This window comes from Ictalurus furcatus, chromosome 26, assembly GCF_023375685.1.
Source record: "Ictalurus furcatus strain D&B chromosome 26, Billie_1.0, whole genome shotgun sequence".
Classification (NCBI taxonomy): Eukaryota; Metazoa; Chordata; class Actinopteri; order Siluriformes; family Ictaluridae; genus Ictalurus; species Ictalurus furcatus.
In genome coordinates this window covers 12961225-12980792 of record NC_071280.1, presented here as the reverse complement: position 1 = coordinate 12980792, position 19568 = coordinate 12961225, and the positions used below count along the sequence as shown (strand labels likewise).

At 40.8% G+C, this 19568-nt stretch overlaps 2 protein-coding genes across 6 annotated transcripts in view; both read left to right on the top strand.

Annotated features, from left to right (window-relative positions):
* pkn1a (protein kinase N1a) overlaps nucleotides 1-4749 on the top strand; it is a 58661-nt gene extending 53912 nt beyond the window's left edge. For all 4 annotated transcript variants that reach the window (XM_053615872.1, XM_053615871.1, XM_053615869.1 and 1 more), the window contains one exon: nucleotides 548-4749. In XM_053615872.1, coding sequence (XP_053471847.1) covers nucleotides 548-751 — 204 coding nt within the window. In that variant the 3' untranslated portion in view covers nucleotides 752-4749. The remainder of the gene's footprint in view (nucleotides 1-547) is intronic.
* A 195-nt stretch (nucleotides 4750-4944) lies between these two features.
* map2k7 (mitogen-activated protein kinase kinase 7) lies at nucleotides 4945-17680 on the top strand. Of its 2 annotated transcripts, XM_053615101.1 has the most exons (12): nucleotides 4945-5210; nucleotides 9993-10040; nucleotides 11678-11822; nucleotides 11904-11970; nucleotides 12833-12946; nucleotides 13563-13682; nucleotides 13916-14023; nucleotides 14253-14432; nucleotides 14604-14684; nucleotides 15471-15613; nucleotides 15770-15815; nucleotides 16897-17680. In XM_053615101.1, the coding sequence occupies exons 1-12, from the start codon at nucleotides 5066-5068 to the stop codon at nucleotides 17035-17037; spliced, it is 1338 nt and encodes a 445-aa protein (XP_053471076.1). In that variant the 5' UTR covers nucleotides 4945-5065; the 3' UTR covers nucleotides 17038-17680. The 2 variants fall into 2 exon arrangements, with proteins under 2 accessions (XP_053471076.1, XP_053471077.1); XM_053615102.1 differs by lacking the exon at nucleotides 9993-10040.
* Nucleotides 17681-19568: the final 1888 nt, after the last annotated feature.

Sequence of the window (19568 nt, the reverse complement as noted above, 5' to 3'; positions counted from 1 at the left end):
TTTCACTATTAAAGTCCCTGTAAAGTTCATTGAAATGCACAGCGTTAGTCGATGTGTTTACACTGAAACAGGAAGTCAGGGCGGGACATATCAAGTGGCGCCTCCCAATTTTTAAATAGCCAATAGCGTTTAGCTTACCTCACAGCACGGGCTAAGCCGTACTTGACAGTTAGTACTATGGATATTTATAATGCTGGGGGCGGGACACTTCAGATTCTAGAGAGCATTTGATTGGACAGAAAATCTGATGAGAAGCTGAAGTGCAGAATGATGTCATCAAAATTGTTGATCCGTATCAGCGGTAGAGAGAGAATGCAAATTTTTAATGCATATATCTTCTAAATGCGAATTTTGTTACTGTTTTGGCACACACTAGCTTATAGATAACCTTAAGGCTAACATATTCACACTAAAAGCCACAAAGCTTCAATTTTGATTTTTGGGGACTTTAAGCCTAGATGTGCTTACCTCAACTCCAGATCCAGCCCAGAGTTTGTAAATGTGAATGCTTTTTCTTATGTCATCCTTCTCTCTTTCTTTCTTACAGAATATGGACTGGGAGGCTCTCCTCCTGCGTAAACTTCCCCCTCCGTTCGTTCCCACTATTGGAGACAGCGAGGACGTGAGTAACTTTGATGAAGAATTCACAACGGAGGCACCCACTCTCACGCCGCCGCGAGAACCACGTGTGCTCTCACGCAAGGACCAGGACAGCTTCCGTGACTTTGACTACGTCTCTGACCTCTGCTGAGCTCCTGTCAAGGTCACAAAGGGGTCAGAGTTCCTAGACCTTTTACAGTCTTCTAGGATTGTTTATTTCGCCCCACTGTGATATTACAAAGAAAGACGATCATAACCACTACACTGTGACTCGGCAAAGTTGAAGGGCTGTTGTTTAGGATGGCTCGTGTGTTGAAGAGAATGTGTGGAGTTTTTACACTGTGATGGAGGATGAAAGTGGCAAAAGACAAGAAATATGATAGAAACGTCGACTCTTTCTTCAGACGCTTTTATCCAGAGCGGCCTACGAGTGAGCCAGAATCCAGTCCAAGTACACGGCTAAGCAAGGTTAAGGGACACAGCAGTGACTGGGATTTCAACTCACAACTTTCCAGCCACAAGTACAGGGTCCTAACCACGGAGCTACCACTGCCCATGTGAAACAACTTAAAATGTAGTCTTTATTGTCTCTTTATCTCTGACTTTCACCTCACAGCCATTCAGTAACTGAAGATCCTCTTCCTTTCTTACCTGTTAAAGTGTTTGGACCCACTGAAACTCTTTTACATTCTCAAATACCACGGGAATGCCTTAACTTTATACGCTGTCCCTTTAGAATCTTCTAGTCTGTCTTGTAAGCATGTTAGTTGAAAGAAAGATCTCGTCAATGGATGGAGTGATATAATGCAAGTATCGTGACCTTCACTTGATATAAAATAATGCTACATATACGACATCGCGAAAGCTAAAATGAGCATAAAACGTAAAGCACCTAAAGTCATAGTGTGAATTTACAGAATTGGAATGTGCGTCAAATACTCCCGATATAAATCACACTTTATATTATACTGCAGTTTTAACACCCTGCACATGGCATTATACTGACCAAACTTTTTAAATAATATCTGTAAAAAAAGAAAGGTTTGAGACCAAAATGAGTTTAAATTAACAGCAAAATCTGATCCTGTGCTAAATGTAACTCAAAAATCTCAAAGCCAGTTTAAAACCGGGGCTCATTAAACATCTCAGAATAGATTATGCTTTAGCTAGGAGTGTACACCTCAGGCTTTCACATAATATGATACGACTCTGAAATCTTGAGGAAACGATACAACATTTGACGATACTCCTGAACCTGCTACGATGAGCGACTATGCGATTTAGTAGCCTCCTAGTGATATGTCACCAACTTTGTTTAGAATCTGGTGTATCCCTACCATTCATTTGCAAATGATGATGAGAGTATCAGAGTTCCGGGCAAATCAACTTGCTAAACCTATTTACACATCAGTCTAAAAATAAGAGAGCTTTTTTTGTTGTTTTTTTGGTTTTTTTACACACCAGTTCTCTGTTTTTTTATTTATAATCAATTGAAATTCATAATTATTAACTTGTTGTAGTAACCCCAAATCATTTCAGTAGTTTTTAAATGGATGCATTGATCCAAAATCGTCCAGTCGTTATACCGCTATCTTTAGCACATACAAATGTACTTTTAACTAAGAACAGTTTGGGATTTAAAAAGCAAAGATAGATCGATACCTCTAAAATTATTGCGATGAAGGAATGAACAGGTTTGGATACAAAATTGCTGTGAGTTCTTGGCTTTGATTTATTTTTTTTTCTTTTAATGAAGGATGAGTTTTTAGTTTTTGTGGGTTTTTTTTTTTCTTCTTCTTTGTTTTAGGTGGGAATATGTAGCAAATTCTTTTTAAAAATCCCGATCCTGTATTGTTAAATTCAACCGCGTTTTATATTTCCCCTCCTTGAAATCACTGGCTTGTGTAATGTAAAGGTTTTTATGTGCAAAATGGAGTTACTTTTGCATAGCACACAGATACGAATACACTGTGACAAACTTGTAGCACGACTTCTTCGTAGACCTTTTATCTGCAGACGTCATTAATGTCTGTGCATCGGCCATCACAACATCGGGACAGTAAATCAAACTACACTCTGCTTCTGTTTCCGGTGATCCGGAGGTCAGTATGAATCCTGTCATTCCAGTGTACACTTATTACACAATGTTTGAGATGAGCTCTATTTATAAAGATGTGTTGTACATAACCGTTGTGTTTGTCTTTATAAATAAATAAATTGATCAGCAATGATATTGAAAGCACCTGCCAAATATTGCGTAGGTTTCCCTTGTGCCACCAAAACAGTTCTGATCCGTCAAGGCATGGACTTCACAAGACCTCTGAAGGTGTGCTGTGGTATCTGGCACCAAGACGTTAGCAGCAGATCCTTTAAGTCCTGTAAGTTGCGAGGTGGGTCTTCGTTGATCGGATTGAGACCTGGGGAATTTGGAGGACAGGTCAACACCTTAAGTTTTTGCAGTGTGAGGGAGCGTTGTCCTGCTAAAAGAGGAAAAAAGGGATATACTTGGTCTGCAACAATGTTTAGGGAGGTGGTACATATCAAAGTAACATCCACATGAATGCCAGGACCCAAGCTTTCCCCATCAGAAAATTGCCCAGAGCATCACACTTCAATGTATAACTTCGAGAAATGACGGTTCACTTGCTGCCTAATGTATCCCACCCCTTGACAGGTGCTATTATAACAAGATAATCAATGTTATTCTCGTCACCTGTCACTGGGTTTAATGTTATGGCTGATCGGTGTATATGTAAGAACACTTGCATAGCTCTTTTTAGTAAGCTGAAGCAAGGTTTCAGACTGTATGCTTCGTAATACATACGCAACTTTGAAGGTATGAATATACCTATTAATAGAAATGAACACCCAAGCTAACATTAGCCAACACAGTTCGCTGTAAAGAACATCGTGCTGTTGCTAACAAGGGGTTTTGGTGTTTCACTGTACGCAAGAACCACGCCATTTCAAAATGTAAATACGTCATGGCCCATCGTCTGGCTGTGCCGGGTGCTTACCGATTTCAGACTGAGATGGGGCAGAGTGAAGGGGTGTTAGAGAGTGACTATAAAAGGACTGTTTGTGTGTATACACAAACAAGCACTTCCGACCATAACGGTTTTCCAAAATGGTTTTCTCAGCCACATAATACACTTGTGCAGAGGCCATGACTTACACAATTATTATTATGTATCATGTTCGACATGTATTCCAGGTTGTTTAAACAAGTAAGGAATTTTTTTTTTTTTAAATCAAGCATTGCACCTTTAAGTCCTGTCACTGGCTATGTCACAAACTGCATACTACCTTACTAAATAGTACTGTATGTAATCCATGGTAAGGTGCATTAGGCAAGATTTCTCACCATGGTTAGTTCTCTATTGTTTAATCCTGCTAAACAAAACAACTGAAACCATCACAGAAATTCTAACTGGTTCCACTGCAAATACCTTCAGCTAACCATTAACACCATTACTGGTCCTTAATGGTATCCACTAGACATAACACACCACCAACAGAAGGCAACAAATTACCTGTAAAGACCCATAGGGACCAATATAGTTTCCATTTAAACCAATACAATTCCCATTATAATTAGCATTAGGTATTAGCATGTTAGCAGGATGTGGCATGAAGGGGTGTGAGGGAGTGTGTGTAAAATGACTGACAGGATGGTCAGGTAAACACCAACATGCTTTCTGGGCCGTAAGGCCGTTTTTTTGCAGCCTAGTAATACTATTCTCCTGAGATCACAGCTTAAACCATCGTCTTTTATTACGTTACACTTATCGTTCCAGAGTATTAGTATTATTGGCAAGAAAAAAAATCATGTATTGCACCTTTAATGTGATACTAAGCATACTATTTTGTAGTGCTGAGTATTGCGACCAATTTGGCGATTCGATTTGATTCAATATTGATTAGTTATCAATATTTCATTTAAAATGTTAGTTTTGTATATTATAAATCTGTTTTAATATAAATGCTAGTAACTGAAACCCTCCTTCTTAACTATATTACTGAAATACACATTTACATTAACAATAGGGCCCACAGAATTATGTGTAATTACTTCTTACTTTACTTTGAGTAACAAATATTGTAACAAGAAATCATAAATATCTGCATACAATACACAGAAGCTAAGCACCAACTGCACATTACTGTAAAAAAAATCATTGTAAATGTGCAACAGTGAAATTCATTAACAACTTAAAACATGTTTAAGAAATAAAACCTTTAAAAAAAAATTGCGCGTTAAGAATCGATATCGTTCCGTTACATTAAGATCGATTAAAATCGGAGAATCGATATTTTTACCCAGCCCTACTGTTTAGTACGCTAGTATGGCTGCATTACTCGTCCCCACCGCTGGGGAGTGTGTGTGAGAGTCAGAGAGTGTGAGTGTGTGTGTAAGTGTGTGTGTAAGTGAGAGAGAGAGGAGTTTCTGCGGGGAGACGCTCCGATGGTGCTGAATTTTTCCAAGATGTCGTCGCTGGAACAGAGACTCTCCCGAATCGAGGAGAAACTGAAGCAGGAAAATAACGAACCTCGCAGACGGATCGACCTCAACATCGACATGAGCCCGCAGCGCTCGCGCCCGAGGCCCAGTAAGTGCGCGCGGATGTTTATGAGAGTTTAGCGGGGAGACGGGAGCGAGCCTGGGCACGAGCTAACGTGCTAACTGGCGCGCTACATAAACAAAACACCAAGCGCTCATATCTGAGGTCAGCTCCTGTCTAAACGCTTGACAGCGCGTTGACCGGTTACACAAGTGTTTATTCAGCGTGTGTACAAATAGAAAATGCCTACATATTACATGTATTAAAAATATTTATACTGTAAACATATACATCAATCTCGTTATGTCTGGTTGACTATAAAGCTAAACTAGCAGGCCCTTGTCCCTAATCAGTCAACATGACATGGCTAACCGTAGCTAGCCTAGCTAATTATACATTCTACCTAGATTCGTTTTTTGTGGGGGGAAAAACTTTTTTTTTTTGCTTAGTTAAGTGTATTCGTGTTTACAAAGATAATACATTTCCTATGTAGTAGGAATGTGTTCAGAAGAATGTCAGCGGCTTAACGTTAGCTTTCAAAATTTGACCGCTCTGAAGGTAGCTAGTTAGCATAACTCATAATTAGCCGTGTATCCTGAGCTAACATGCTATAATGGCTGTATCTATTCCCCTGAATACTGAGTTCTCAAATAATCCGAATTAGACCTTCTCTTTCGTCTCAGAAATGTTTAAAAACTAATACAGATAATTAAGTAAAACTATTAGACAGTCGGTTTACCATACACACACACATTATATGTATACACACACACACACACACACACACACACACACTTAGATGCCAATTATGGAGGTGGCATGTTCACACTGGTCGCTATTTCGCAATCAAACCTGTGCCAACCCCAAACATATTCAGTTACATATTTCACGCCTCGTGTGTGTGTGTGTGTTTGGACAGTCCTTTCTTCATCTACACACTTTTGTCTTAAATCTCTTAAATCACAGAGATCATTGGACCTGATCCTTGTACCAGGTTTTGAAAACCCTGTTCACACTTGGCAGTTGAAAACGTGTTAGGATTATAATCTGGATATGGACTATAGACATAACAATTGTGTAAACACACCTAAGACATTAAAAGCGGATTTTACACCTAATCGTGCCATGCATGTTCTCTTGTTTTGGATCCTCATGGGCATATAACCACTGACAACTGATTTCAGTATCATCTATAACATGCTAATTTTCTTCTAACGTTTGATCACTTGTTTTATATAAAATATGGTTGTATTGAGTGCATTTACACTTTGATTGTGTTTATGAATGTATTCTCATGACCAGTTGAAACTGAATCTGATTTCGCAAACTTCTTGACAAGACCAGAGAGGTATTTTATCCACAACTTCACTTAACTGAAATGGATCGTGTGAATTTCACCAGTTGATTCCTGTGTATGGTTTAAAGTGGGTTTGGTCAAGGTGCTGATGGGGTTGTGGCAAGATGAGGTGTAGAAACTGTCAACATTAGGAATATGTTTATCTCACAAACCGTGTGGCAAGTGTCTGGTAGGTGACCCCCCCCCCCCACACACACACACACAAAAACCAAGACTATCCCCAACAAACCATGGAGGGTTTAGTAAGCACGTGCTTCATTCAAGGAACATGAAACCAACCTCCATGCTACGTCATAGGGGCAACATAACTCACTCAGACAGAAAGAGCTGTCTACCCTCTTCCACATACATGACCTCACTAATGGCCGCGTTTTGCTAATATCCCTCTGATTGGCAGGGGAGCGCGAGTAGTGCCATCCTTCCTACCCTAAGAGCACATCAGTTTTGTTCTCTTGATGCCTTTGGCATTGTCTGTATTCAAACTTGCGAACTCCCAACAATATGGCTTACGTTATTCTGTCGAGCCAGTCAGGAGCCATGTCTGGTAGATTTTGTCACCCGTTGTGGTCAAGAACTGCCGACTTTCACAAGAAGAGTCCATTTGACAGATTGTTGAAACGGTGCTGTGACCTGACCTGGATGCAGAGCCGAGGAAATACTTTCAGTTGCGCCAATTATGGTGTACCGGTCAAGTTCATTGATCTCATCATGCACCATAGGACTGATTAAAAAACGGGTATCAGAAACTATGGCCAATCAGCAAGACATAGTTGATCTCAAGATCCTAACAATTGTGTCCAACTCCATGTACAATACTTAATCCTAACCTGCTCACAGTATCTGGTGCTTCTCTTTCTATGTTGCGTAGTAATGCGAGTGTGAACAGGCACATCCGTCTACATTACACTCGTACAATGCATAAAATAAACGAACTTATTGGGACTGGAATTGCTGGTTACCATTTAAAGCCAGTATACGAACACTCCGTATCAAATTGGTATATTCCTACAACACGCACATTGCTTGGTTTGTATGAAGAGCAGCTAGATGTAAATGTGCCTCCTGATGTCTGATTTGGTTTGAAAAAGACTAGAGTAGGGTTTGGTTTTAGAAAAGATGTGTGTTGGACTAAGGAACATATTGTGTGTAGGTGTATCTTTAAGGTAAAGGTATTTTACATGATTTTTTTTTAGCTTGTGCCTACTGTGTGTTTTTACTGATTTGTGGAGCTCAGAGTTGCAGTATACTCCATTGTTGAGGGGTGTACACTGACTTTCTAGGCTACACCTACATTGTATTTACATTCTTTGGACATCGTATCAGGTCCTCTTACCTCATGGCAATAGTTGGTGTCTAGGTGAGACAGACACTGGTAGTTGATCAGGGTAGGGATCGGTATGGATTCACATTATTGTCCGTGTCCGGATTCCGTGTCATTGTCATTCTCTGTCCACAATTTTATGGCACTTCTGTGCTGAAGAGTCCACCACTTAAGTAATATTTGGTTGCTGGTGGTCCTGTGATGGCTTCAGTCTGTTGTTATATACATGCACAGTACGCTTATGTCATAGCACTTATACGGTTTATCTGATAAACTGATTGCTCAGTGTAAGTCGTTTTATTATGAAATAATTTTTTTAAGTGTGTTCTTACTTTGGCGCATAAATATTGATCCACATGGCAGGCAGGTTTGTAGAAGCTTCACATTTTGCTTCTGTGTGTGCGTGTTTATAAGAGTTTTTTTCTGAGTGGAGGATAAGATTTAGTCTACAACCCCAATTCCGAAAGAGTTGGGACAGTATGGAATAATCAGATAAAAACAAAGAGGAGTGATTTGTAAATGTACTTTGACTTGTATTAAAACAAAAAAAAAAACGTATAAAGACAAGGTATTTGATGTTTTATCTAATCAACGGCATAGTGTTTTTTTTTTAAGATAAACGTTTATCTTGAAATTGATACATGCAGCACGTTCCAAAAAAAATTGGGACAAGGGGCAATTTTGGACTAATGGCGATGTGACAAGTTGAAATAAGAAGGTGATGTGAAACAGGTGAGGCAATTGTCTAATCATTGTATATAAGGAGCCTCCAAAAAAGGCCTAGTCCTTCAAGAGTAAGGATGGGTCGAGGCTCGCCAATCTGCCAACAGATGTATCTGCGAATAATCCAACACTTTGAGAACAACTTTCCCCAAAGTCAAGTCGGTAGGATTTTGTGCATTTCACCTTCTAGAGTGCACAATATAATTAAAAGATTCAAGGAATCCGGTCAAATCTTGGTGCGTAAAGGGCAAGGCCGAAATCCACTTCTGAATGCGCGTGATCTCCGATTCCTCAGACGTCACTGTCTTAAACACCGTCATGAGTCTGTAATGGATATCCTGACATGGGCTCGGGAATACTTTGGTAAACCTGTTACTTGACACCATTCGCCGCTGCATCCACAGATGCGAGTTAAGGCTTTACTATGCAAAGCAGAAGCCGTACATCAACACTGTCCTGAAGCGCCGCCAACTTTTCTGAGTTCGGTCTCATCTGAGATGGACAGTAGCACGGTGGAATCGTGTTTTGTGGTCTGACGAGTCAACATTTCAAATAGTTTTTGGACAAAACAGCCGTCGTGTTCACCGGGCCAAAGAGGAAAAGGATCATCCAAGCTGTTATCAGTGTCAGGTCCAAAAGCCAGAGTCTGTCATGGTATGGGGGTGTGTCAGTACCCATGGCATGGGTAACTTGCACATCTGTGAGGGCATCATTAATGCAGAAAGATATGTACACATTTTGGAACAACATATGCTGCCATCCAGAGCAGGACAACGCCAAACTACATTCTGCCCAGATTACAAGTGCATGGTTGTGTAAGCAGAGAGTGCGGGTGCTAGCATGGCCTGCCTGCAGTCCTGACCTGTCTCCCATTGAGAATGTGTGGTGCATTATGAAGCGCAAAATAAGGCAACGAAGGCCTCGTACAGATTTTCAGCCGAAGAAATGCATAATGGATAAATGGGGGAAATTCCGCTTGCTAAACTTAACCAACTGGTGTCTTCAGCGCCCAAACGCTTAATAAGTGTTATTAAAAGAAAATGTGATGTTACACAGTGGTAAACATTCGACTGTCCCAACTTTTTTTGGAGTCTGTTGCAGTCATCAGATTTGTAATGAGTGTATATTTTCAAAAGTAAATTAAATTCACAAAGTAAGACATCAAATAATGTGTTAATAATGTGTTTTCAATACAGTACAGGGTGAATCAAATGACTCTTTTTGTTAGGTTTTTTTGGGTGCATTTTCCATGTTGTCCCAACTCTTTCGGAATTGGGGTTGTATCATCAGATATAGGTGTGAAGTGTTTGTCTACATGAGTTCAAGATTAGAAGACATCTCTGCATTGTGTGTGAGAGGTGGAGAATGGCTGCTATATTTATTTTTTTTCTCAGTAATGAGCGTGTGTATTTTTCTCTCCTGTATCTAGTCATCGTGATCCAGCTCAGTCCTGCTCCAGCCCCTTCCCAGCGCGCAGGTACCATTCACCAAATCACCCTCTGCCACTGCATCCCCCTCTCTCTCCCTCTCTCCCTCCCTCTCTCTCTCCCTCTCCCTCCCTATTTCTCCCACACATACATACATCATTTTCTTCATCATCTGTTTTACCTCTCTCTCTTGATCTTTCAGTCTGATTAGCTATGATTACATGCAACATAATATTTAATAGTTACTAGTAATACTAATGGCACGATTGTCACTAGTCTGAATTAATTTTCTGTCCAGGTAAACTAGGTGGATTAATATTTAGAAACTGAGTGATGCAGGACACAAATCCATCCTCTCACTTTTTGTTAATTTCATACACTTTGATATTGGCATAAATTAACATGAGCAATATATTGTATAAACACTAAATTTCATTTGCGTTATTATTTTTTTTTCCCAATAAATATTTCCGGATTCCATTCAAACCTTTGCATGTCAACATAGTCATGACCCCCTTTTTTTCTTTGCTTTCTCTTTTCTTTTTTCAAAAATGTTTTTTTTTTTTATTCCATTCCTCCTCACACTTTCCCAAAGACAGGCTTGCATACATCATGATTACATTTCATTTCATCGCTCCGTGCCCTTCATGCAGCAAAATAGGGATCAATCGGAAGCTCTTCTGGTGTCCGACTCGAGTAAAGACTTTGCTCTCTGCCTGCATCACCTCGATTTGATTCTGTCCTATCCTGCATCCTCTGTTCTCGATCTTCTGCTCATCCATCCATCCATCCGTCTGTCCCTCCTTCGCTCCATTCCTCTCTTCCTCTGCTAGAGCGAGTTTCAGTGGCAGAGCTGTGTGCGTGTGTGTTTGAGTTGGAGAATGGATTAACCCGTTTCGATCTATGGACAGACACTGTGCATGACGTCGCTGTAACCGCACGGCCCGGTCGCAAACATACACACGTACACACACACACGAGCTAATACAGCACTTGACAGAGCATCTGAAGCGGTCGGTTGTTGCTGGGATTGAACTAGTCTGGCCTTTTTCCTCCTCTCTCAATCTGACTGTCTGTTTGTCTGTTTTTCGGAATGGCTGACAGTTTTCAACGCTGTGTGCTGCAAGAGAGTGTGTGTGTGTGTGTGTGTGTGTGTGTTGTACGTGTCTTGATGTTTGTGTGGCTCAGGTGCTTGACTGCACTGACTAACCCACACTAACCAGTTTTCATCCACAGGCATGTTTTCCGGTGGAAGAAAATCAGAAGCACGGCAATCAATAAGCCTTCGCTCTGTAAGGCTGAACGCAGGAGCGTCGAACGCAGCTTGAACCAAGTCGCTATTCTACATGAGCCTCTAATCTCGGGCTGTTATATTGCTTGATATATTACTATAAGGTGTATGTGGTATACAGTTTACTTTGAACAAATGGGTCTGATTCAAATCGGTCTGAGGCAAACAATAAACCTTTTAAGCTCTAGAGATAATTCTATCTCTTTGATTTATTTATTTATAAATAAAATAAAAGTAATATTCCTCTAAGAGATGCGAGGGTTTATATTCCAGATTGTCTGGCTACATTTTAAAAGCAAGCAGTCTCCTCAATTGAAGATCTCAGTTGTCATCCTGACAAGAAGGCTGCCTCTGATTTGTGTTTCTTCTGCTTCTCTCCGTCTTCCCCGTGCTCAGCCCTGCAGCTGCCGCTGGCCAACGACGCCGGGAGCCGCTCCTCTTCCACGGAGAGCTCACCACAGCACAACTCGTACCCCAGTCGACCACGACACATGCTCACGTTGCCTACTCCACCCTATGGCCTGCAGAAAAGCTTGGAGAAGTACACGACCTACATGCATATTTATATTAATACACACACTCACTGTATACAGTGATCTAAACACGGTTTCTGTGTGCGCAGTGCTGAAATAGACCAGAAACTACAGGAAATTATGAAACAGACGGGTTACCTGAAGATTGACGGACAGGTGAGACACACCATTGACTTCACAAGTAGCAACATTAATTTGTTACCACAAGATCCTCAAAATTCAATTAAGCTGCCAACGTGTACGGTTTAGCCACTGCGTTTACGATTTCTGATCCTTTGCTACAGCGATAGAGGAGACACTTGAATAAATGTCACCCAGTGGATAAGCCACTTCACTGAAGGGGAAAGGACACGAAAGATTCACACTTGTTTTTTTCATTTTGTTTCAGCCGTGGTGCTGTTTGCAATTGTTTGATATCCATGAGAGCAGATCATTTTTGATCAAAAGGTTAAACAATTAAGACAATTTTTCTTCTTTGCTCATATTTACCAAGGGCGCCAATATAAGTGGAGGGAACTGTATGTTAATGTTTATTTATTTATATTTTTTTCTTAAAAAAAAAAAAAAAGTACAGTACATTTTCATGGTACAGTCAGTACTGTTTATTTTTGTAATAAAGTTCAGCAATATTTAACTTTGAGTGTTATGTTTTTCATTCATTCAGTATCAATTTTAAAAACTACCGGTTGATTAATCGGTTATTGCCCAACTTCGTTATCCGTATCGTTAAAATCCACTGTCGGTCCACCTCTAGATGGTAGTGCTCTTAATGTCTACAATTTATAACGCAATCATTTTGACTCGCTGCAGAGCAACATACAGGCAGTCATTGTATATAGGCAGAGTGACACATACTGTAGGTTATACCTAATTAATTGGCCAGGGTATGTGGAAATATCAAAATCTTTTAAAAAAAAAAAAAAAAAAAAAATTAAACTCTGTAGATTACTGTTATAACTGTTATTTCTTGGAACATGACGGCTAATTTGCTGTGGTTGGGGGTGTGTGTGTGTTGCAGCGTTACCCTGCGGAGGTGACGGATCTGATCAACGAGGGCGAGATCGGAAGTGGTACCTGTGGACAGGTGTTCAAAGTGCGCTTTAAGAAAACCGGCCATGTCATCGCTGTCAAGGTGAGTGCGCGCACACACACACACACACACACACACACACACACAATAATGCAAACTAACAGAGAAGGTAGTAGTTTCGTTTACTCGCACTTCCTAAGTACCCGTGCAGAAACATGGCTCTCGTAAACACACGTTATTCCTTCTGTTAAAGGACACGTCTTGAGTTTTTACTTACTTACTGTTTTTGTAAGTGTTCCACAAAAATGTTTCACTTCAACCCTGACAGAATTGACGTTTATTTGAGGACTACCATCTCGTAAGGCAGCACGGTGTTCCTTTAATGTTGTCCCTTTGCCTCTTTTTACAGTAAAGCATATATAGGATTTTGGTTGTAGTTTGTGTGTAAGTATGTGACGGGAAAATAAAGAAATGTGTGTACATGTGCGCTTGGGTTTTTCTTTCTTAATCACTCTTTAATTGCCAATCTGAATGCCTACTATTAAAGCCAGTAAGTAATTACTGTTTACTCTTAACAGCCCTGCATGTTAGCAGCAGTGTGTGTGTGTGTGTGTGTGTGAACGAGCACAACGGAGGGTGTGTTATTTATTTAGCTGTTTTAACATGCCATGGTTGTTACTTTTGCACAACTGCTTTGTGTGTGTGTGTGTGTCTGCAGCAAATGCGGCGGACGGGTAATAAGGATGAGAATAAGAGGATTCTTATGGATCTGGATGTGGTCTTAAAGAGCCACGACTGCCCGTATATCATCCAGTGCTATGGAGCGATAGTCACCAACGTGAGTCATACACACCTATACTCACTGGCTATTTTATTAGGTACTCGTTCATGCACTTATGCAGCCAGCTAATCAAGTGGCAGCAGTGCAGTACATCAAATAATCAGGAAGATAAATGTGTGCAGGTGTTCCTAATAAAGTGGTCGATGAGTATTAGCGCATTTTTGCTTTTCTTGAAGAAACGTTGGATATTGAGTTTTTAAATTCCAAATCGTGCGTCGTTGTGCTCACAGACTGACGTGTTCATTGCCATGGAGCTGATGGGGACGTGTGCAGAGAAGCTAAAAAAGCGGATCCAGGGGCCCATACCAGAGTGCATTCTGGGGAAGATGACTGTGGCGGTGAGCTTCTATTGTGTTTCCTTTCCTCTCTCATTTCCAATGCTCTGTTCATGTAGATTAAATGAAGCAATGAGTGGGGAACTAATCCAGCAGTGTGTTCGAGCTGTTTGGGGAATAAGGTGGGCAGTTAAGATCACAGACGTGACATTAGAACTCATGTTGACCTGCAATGTGTCCCACAAGAATTTAAAGAATAAGCTGAGAATCTCTTCCGTTCCTCACTCTGCAGATAGTAAAGGCTCTGCTGTACTTGAAGGAGAAGCATGGCGTCATCCACCGAGACGTGAAGCCCTCAAACATCCTGTTGGACGCTAAAGGTCAGATCAAGCTCTGCGATTTTGGAATCAGCGGCCGCCTCGTCGACTCCAAAGCTAAAACCCGCAGCGCCGGCTGTGCCGCTTACATGGCGGTGAGCGAGGAGACACTTTCACAATGAGAATCTGAGTCCTAGTGAACTGTGCTCAGCGACCGACTGACTAATGCTCTCTAAAGTATAGAGCACTGAGATACTCTGTGCTCCGGCTGAAGTGTAATCTCGTGCTGTTTTTGTGTTTTGGTTTGTGTGTGTTAATATGTTCAGCCTGAGAGAATAGACCCTCCAGACCCCAGTAAGCCTGACTATGACATCAGAGCCGACGTTTGGAGTCTTGGCATCTCTCTGGTACGTTTTCCATTTGCTTCATAAAATTGTTAACATCTGACAGTAAAACGCACAACAGGCCAAAGATATGGAAGTAAATGATTACGATTTGTAATGTGTCAACAATATTTTCTAATTAATTCAGCAGACCCAGTAAAACAGGGAAGCCCAACCTAAGCGATGGCACATAACTTACATTACCATTACCTATAAATCGACCTCAAAGAAAACTCATCTCACATAGCAGACTCAAACTAACTGACAATGCGGTTGTGAAATCTCAGATGGATTACAAGTTATTTCCTAATACTAGACCAGACTGCTAGACCAGACTTGTGCTATTTATTTAAGTGAATGTATTTTGACACACTCCTCTTCTCTGTTTTCCTTTTTTGACCACACTTGACTAACTCTGGGCCCTGGCATGCTTTGACTGGCAGAGAGCCAGATTCGGGGAACGACAGATAGGGGAGGGAGCGATAGACAGGGGAACGACAGACAGACGGGGGAGCTGCAGACAGGGCGCGGCAGACAGGGGGTGACATACAGGAGGCGACAGACTGTACCTGCTCAACTGACTTGAACATTAGCATTGCAATTACAGAGATTAAGTTGATCCAAGAACTGAGGAATTTTTTACTGAAACCTTTGTTTAAAGTTGTTCAGTAATTTTTAGCATGGTTCTTCAACTGAGAAGTTTCCAGGAGCAGTGATAGTTGCTTGGTTTATTTATATTACAGCATGTAATACAGTCTACGATTGTTATAATTGATGTCTTATTTCGCACGTGTTCCTCGCGTCCTGTAGGTGGAGCTGGCCACAGGACAATTCCCGTATAAGAACTGCAAGACAGACTTCGAGGTGCTGACCAAAGTGCTACAGGAGGACCCTCCTCTTCTGCCTCTCAGCATGGGCTTCTCCCTCGACTTCCAGTCCTTTGTTAAAGACTGGTATACACGCATATACACACTCTAGCAGCATGTCCTCCCGAATGATCAGATATGCAGTACACATTAAATTCCAGGCCACTCAGTTTAATTAATTTAATTCGTTTAATTAGCGTCCTAAACGTATATATATATTTTTTTTGCTCTTTGTCCTTGCAGCCTCACAAAGGATCACAGAAAAAGGCCAAAATACCACAAGCTGCTTGTAAGTGTCTCAGTAGTGACAGTTTTACCACGGTATACCCCACACTCATAATAATATATAATATTGCAATAGTAAGTAGTATTCCTTTAAATTTCACTCATTTAAATATCACATTCAAATATGAAGTGCCTACTGTATGTAATCCCACAGACAGAGCGAATGTTAGCGCTACACTTTTTGTATCACATCAACCATGGAAGTAAAAGCTGTGTTGCTTTCTATGCAAAAAAAAAAAGTCATTAAAAAGGGATGCAGCAATATCATACTTCTGTCATTAGCGTCACTGACTACCAGACTTTTGTTGCCCCCGTCCCTACTTTTTTGTGACGTGTTGCGGCCATCAAATTCAAATCTACCTTATTTTTTCCTGAAAATGGGACATTTCCTCAGTTTAAACAGTTGATATGTTTTCTTTGTTCTATTGTGAATAATATATGGGTTTGTGAGATTTGCAAATCATTGCATTCTGTTCTTATTGACGTTTTACACCGCGTCCCAACTTTTTTGGAATCGGGGCTGTAAAATCGGACTGTCGTGTGTTCGAAATTCCCCGAAGATCCTCAAACCAGCCTGTCCGGTACCGACGTCCATGCCGTGATCAAAGTCCCAGAGATCACACTTTTTCTTCATTCTGATGTTTGATGTGAACATTAACCGAAGCGCTTGATCTGTACCCGCGCGATTTTACGCATTGTGATGCTGCTACATGATTGGCTGATTAGATAACTGCATGAATGTACAGGTGTATAAGTACACAATATATGTCACAGCATCACAATAATTGAATTCTGTGTTACTGTGTCATGTCTTTGGTTGCTCATGGCTCACTGCTTTATTTTTTAACAAAATATCTGTTTAAAAAATATATATATATTTAGAAAGCATAAATTAGATAAAAGCTGGAAAGTAATGACACGTTATCAGATCACAAAGGGTTAAATGTGGATTTTGTGTCAAATTTGAACAGTTTTTATATCATGACGTTCGGTACTATCAGACTAGTTTAGAATTATCGTATCTATATCTGCATGCTACGTTCCCGGAGTCTTTGACCCCCTCACCTCTTCCCTTCATGCGTCAGGAACACAGTTTCATCCGGCGCTACGAAGTGGTGGAGGTGGACGTGGCGGGCTGGTTTCAGACCGTGATGGAGCGCACCGAATCGCCACGCAGCAGCCAGTGCTACAGCCAACACCAGCTCCACTCGCTGTTCAGCAGGTAGCCGCACACGCCGAGACGGACGGACGGAGAGAGAGAGAGAGGGACGGACGAAGAGAGAGTGTGGAGGGTTGTGTGTGTGTGTGAAAAGGGGAAAGGATGGAGCAATTAATAAAAGGCTGGTTTGAGACAGAGTAAAGATGACTGACAGACAGACACGGGCAAGTGTATTGTAAATTTGAAACCTATTTATATTTGTATGTATCCTTTCTTTTCATCCACCACTCTATCAGGACGGACGTTAGCCTTAGGAGTTGCTAGTCATGCACGTTCACGTGTATAGTGTCATACACATTCACTACCGTTATAAGCTATAGAGCACTGTACAGTGTAAAGCGACAGCTGTGAATATCATCACTTCTTACATCACGTATTGACTTCAAATCAGTGTAAGCCATATGGCTGCGCGGTGTGTGTAGCCGCCCTGCATAGTGTGTGTACAGTTTTGTGTTCGTAATGATACGGTGTCCTTCACCACGGTCGTTAGCTCCACATCCTCCATTAGCCCCTTACTCAGGGACTGAACAGAGTAGTCGAACAACACTGAGCCAAGGTGTGTGTGTGTGTGTGTGTGTGAGAGAGAGTGTGTGTGTTTTGTGCATTTGTGAGTAGTCTTATTAGATCGAAATTTTAATATATGACAAGTCCTCATTTTCCCGGACAGCTCGCATGTCCGTAGATAATTTCATCAACTCAAGGAAAATAGATGGAAGCAGTAGTGTACTGAAATGTGCGTTTGTCCATCAAATATCCGATCTAACACACGGTTAGAAAATTCGGACTTGTTAGAAATAGTGCTTAAAAGTGATTGACTCTCAACATTTGTTGAGGGGAAGTTATTTTGCTGTAACAACAAAATAATAATAATTAAAAAAAAATTAGTTTAGCTTGTAGCGTTTAATCTAGACCATACTTTTATTACACACACCTCAGGAGAGTTGTAGGCATGCAAGCGGGAGAGCGACTGAGAGGAGAATTGTTTGCTGATAGTAGATGAGATAAGATAATACCCACCTTACGCTCGGTTTATGCTTCATCAGAAGCGCCGGGACCTTCCTGGTCTTACAGAATATCCGAGAGAATATTTCTCAGCTATTTTTGCAAGTAGTATCCAGATGGAAGACGCCTTTTTTGACTAGCTTCAACAGAGGTGAGATTGTCATAGCTTTCGATGCGACCTTATCGGAAGTATCTTATCAAGGCAATGTTGGACTGGGATGCATTAAAAAAATGTAGCTCGCTAAGCCACAAAAAACAGTGACTTCATAAGAAACGGCTTTATTGTGTTGACGTGGCCAACAGGACGTTAACATCACCTGGTTGAATAAACAGGACAATAAACATTACCATGTCGCTGTTGGGGAAATGTCATCGTAGCAATAGCTTCGCTACTTTACATTGCATCTCAGACAGAGTTTATCGGGTTAAAGGTGCTGCCGTTTGCCACCAATTTCACCATTTATTTGTCGCTGCTGGCCAATCACAGCACAATTGGGCAGCACATTTGGCAAGTTTGGATCCAGTCATTGACATCCCGCAATCGTGAACGTCTCGAACGTGTTTTTCTGACGAAGGGTTCAGGAACCACGTTGGAGTGAAGTATAGACCAAGCTTCAGAGGATCTATTGCAAGAAGTGACTGAGCAAAAAGGAGAAAAATGGGCATTGTGGCTGAGCTGTTTTTTATATACACTACCGGTCAAAAGTTTAGACACACATTATTTATTTATTTATTTATTTATTTATTTCCCACATTTTATAATAATAATAAAGTCATCAAAACTCTGGAGGAACACAATTGGAACTCTGGGAATTATGTTGTGATAAAAAATCCAAAATAAATCAAAATAATTTAATATTTTAGCATCTTCAAGGTAGACGCTCTTTGTGCGTAGAATTTCCAGAAATGTATTCTTGGCATTTTCTCAACAGATTTCTTGAGGAATTTCTGAGATGCTTTTTAAACAGTATTAAAGGAGTTCACGCCGACGCTCGACACTTTATTGAATGCTTTTCAGGATATTTCACTCCGAGTCGTCCGTTTAAAAAAAAAAAAATTTTTGTAAATAAAATGTTAGTTTTCTAATGAAAGAAATGAACATGTCGGCACGATTATATTTTTGTCTACAACACCGATTTCACACATTTAATCACACACCTTCAGATCAAAAGCTTTTCAAGATCATGAGAAACGTTTCAGTCGAATGTCCACAAACTTTTGACCGGTAGTGTACGTTCCTACAAAGAAGGAGATGGAAAGCTGAGGACTGAAAATAAATTCCACTGAACGGTCAGTGGAACATATTTGGTTTCCAGCTCCATCGAAATCGATCCTTTTTATCGTTGTCGTGTCTTCCGATCCATTCGCTTATTCTTTTCACGGTTAAATTCGGCGCACCGAAGTTTTCGATTTTTCTCCTATAACCCCTCGTCACCAGTCCACAGCTTGCAGAGTAGCCACAGTTTCCCAGAACCAAAGCCGTAGTAGCTGAGAAGTCACTGCTCTTCAAAGCCAAATCGCTGCACGAGCAAAAGG

Coding starts and splice junctions, on each gene's coding strand:
- map2k7 (XM_053615101.1), top strand. CDS start 5,066: ATGGTGCTGAATTTTTCCAAGATGTCGTCGCTGGAACAGAGACTCTCC. Junction 5,211..9,992: donor GCGCTCGCGCCCGAGGCCCA/GTAAGTGCGCGC, acceptor TCCTGTATCTAG/TCATCGTGATCCAGCTCAGT. Junction 15,816..16,896: donor CAAAATACCACAAGCTGCTT/GTAAGTGTCTCA, acceptor TTCATGCGTCAG/GAACACAGTTTCATCCGGCG.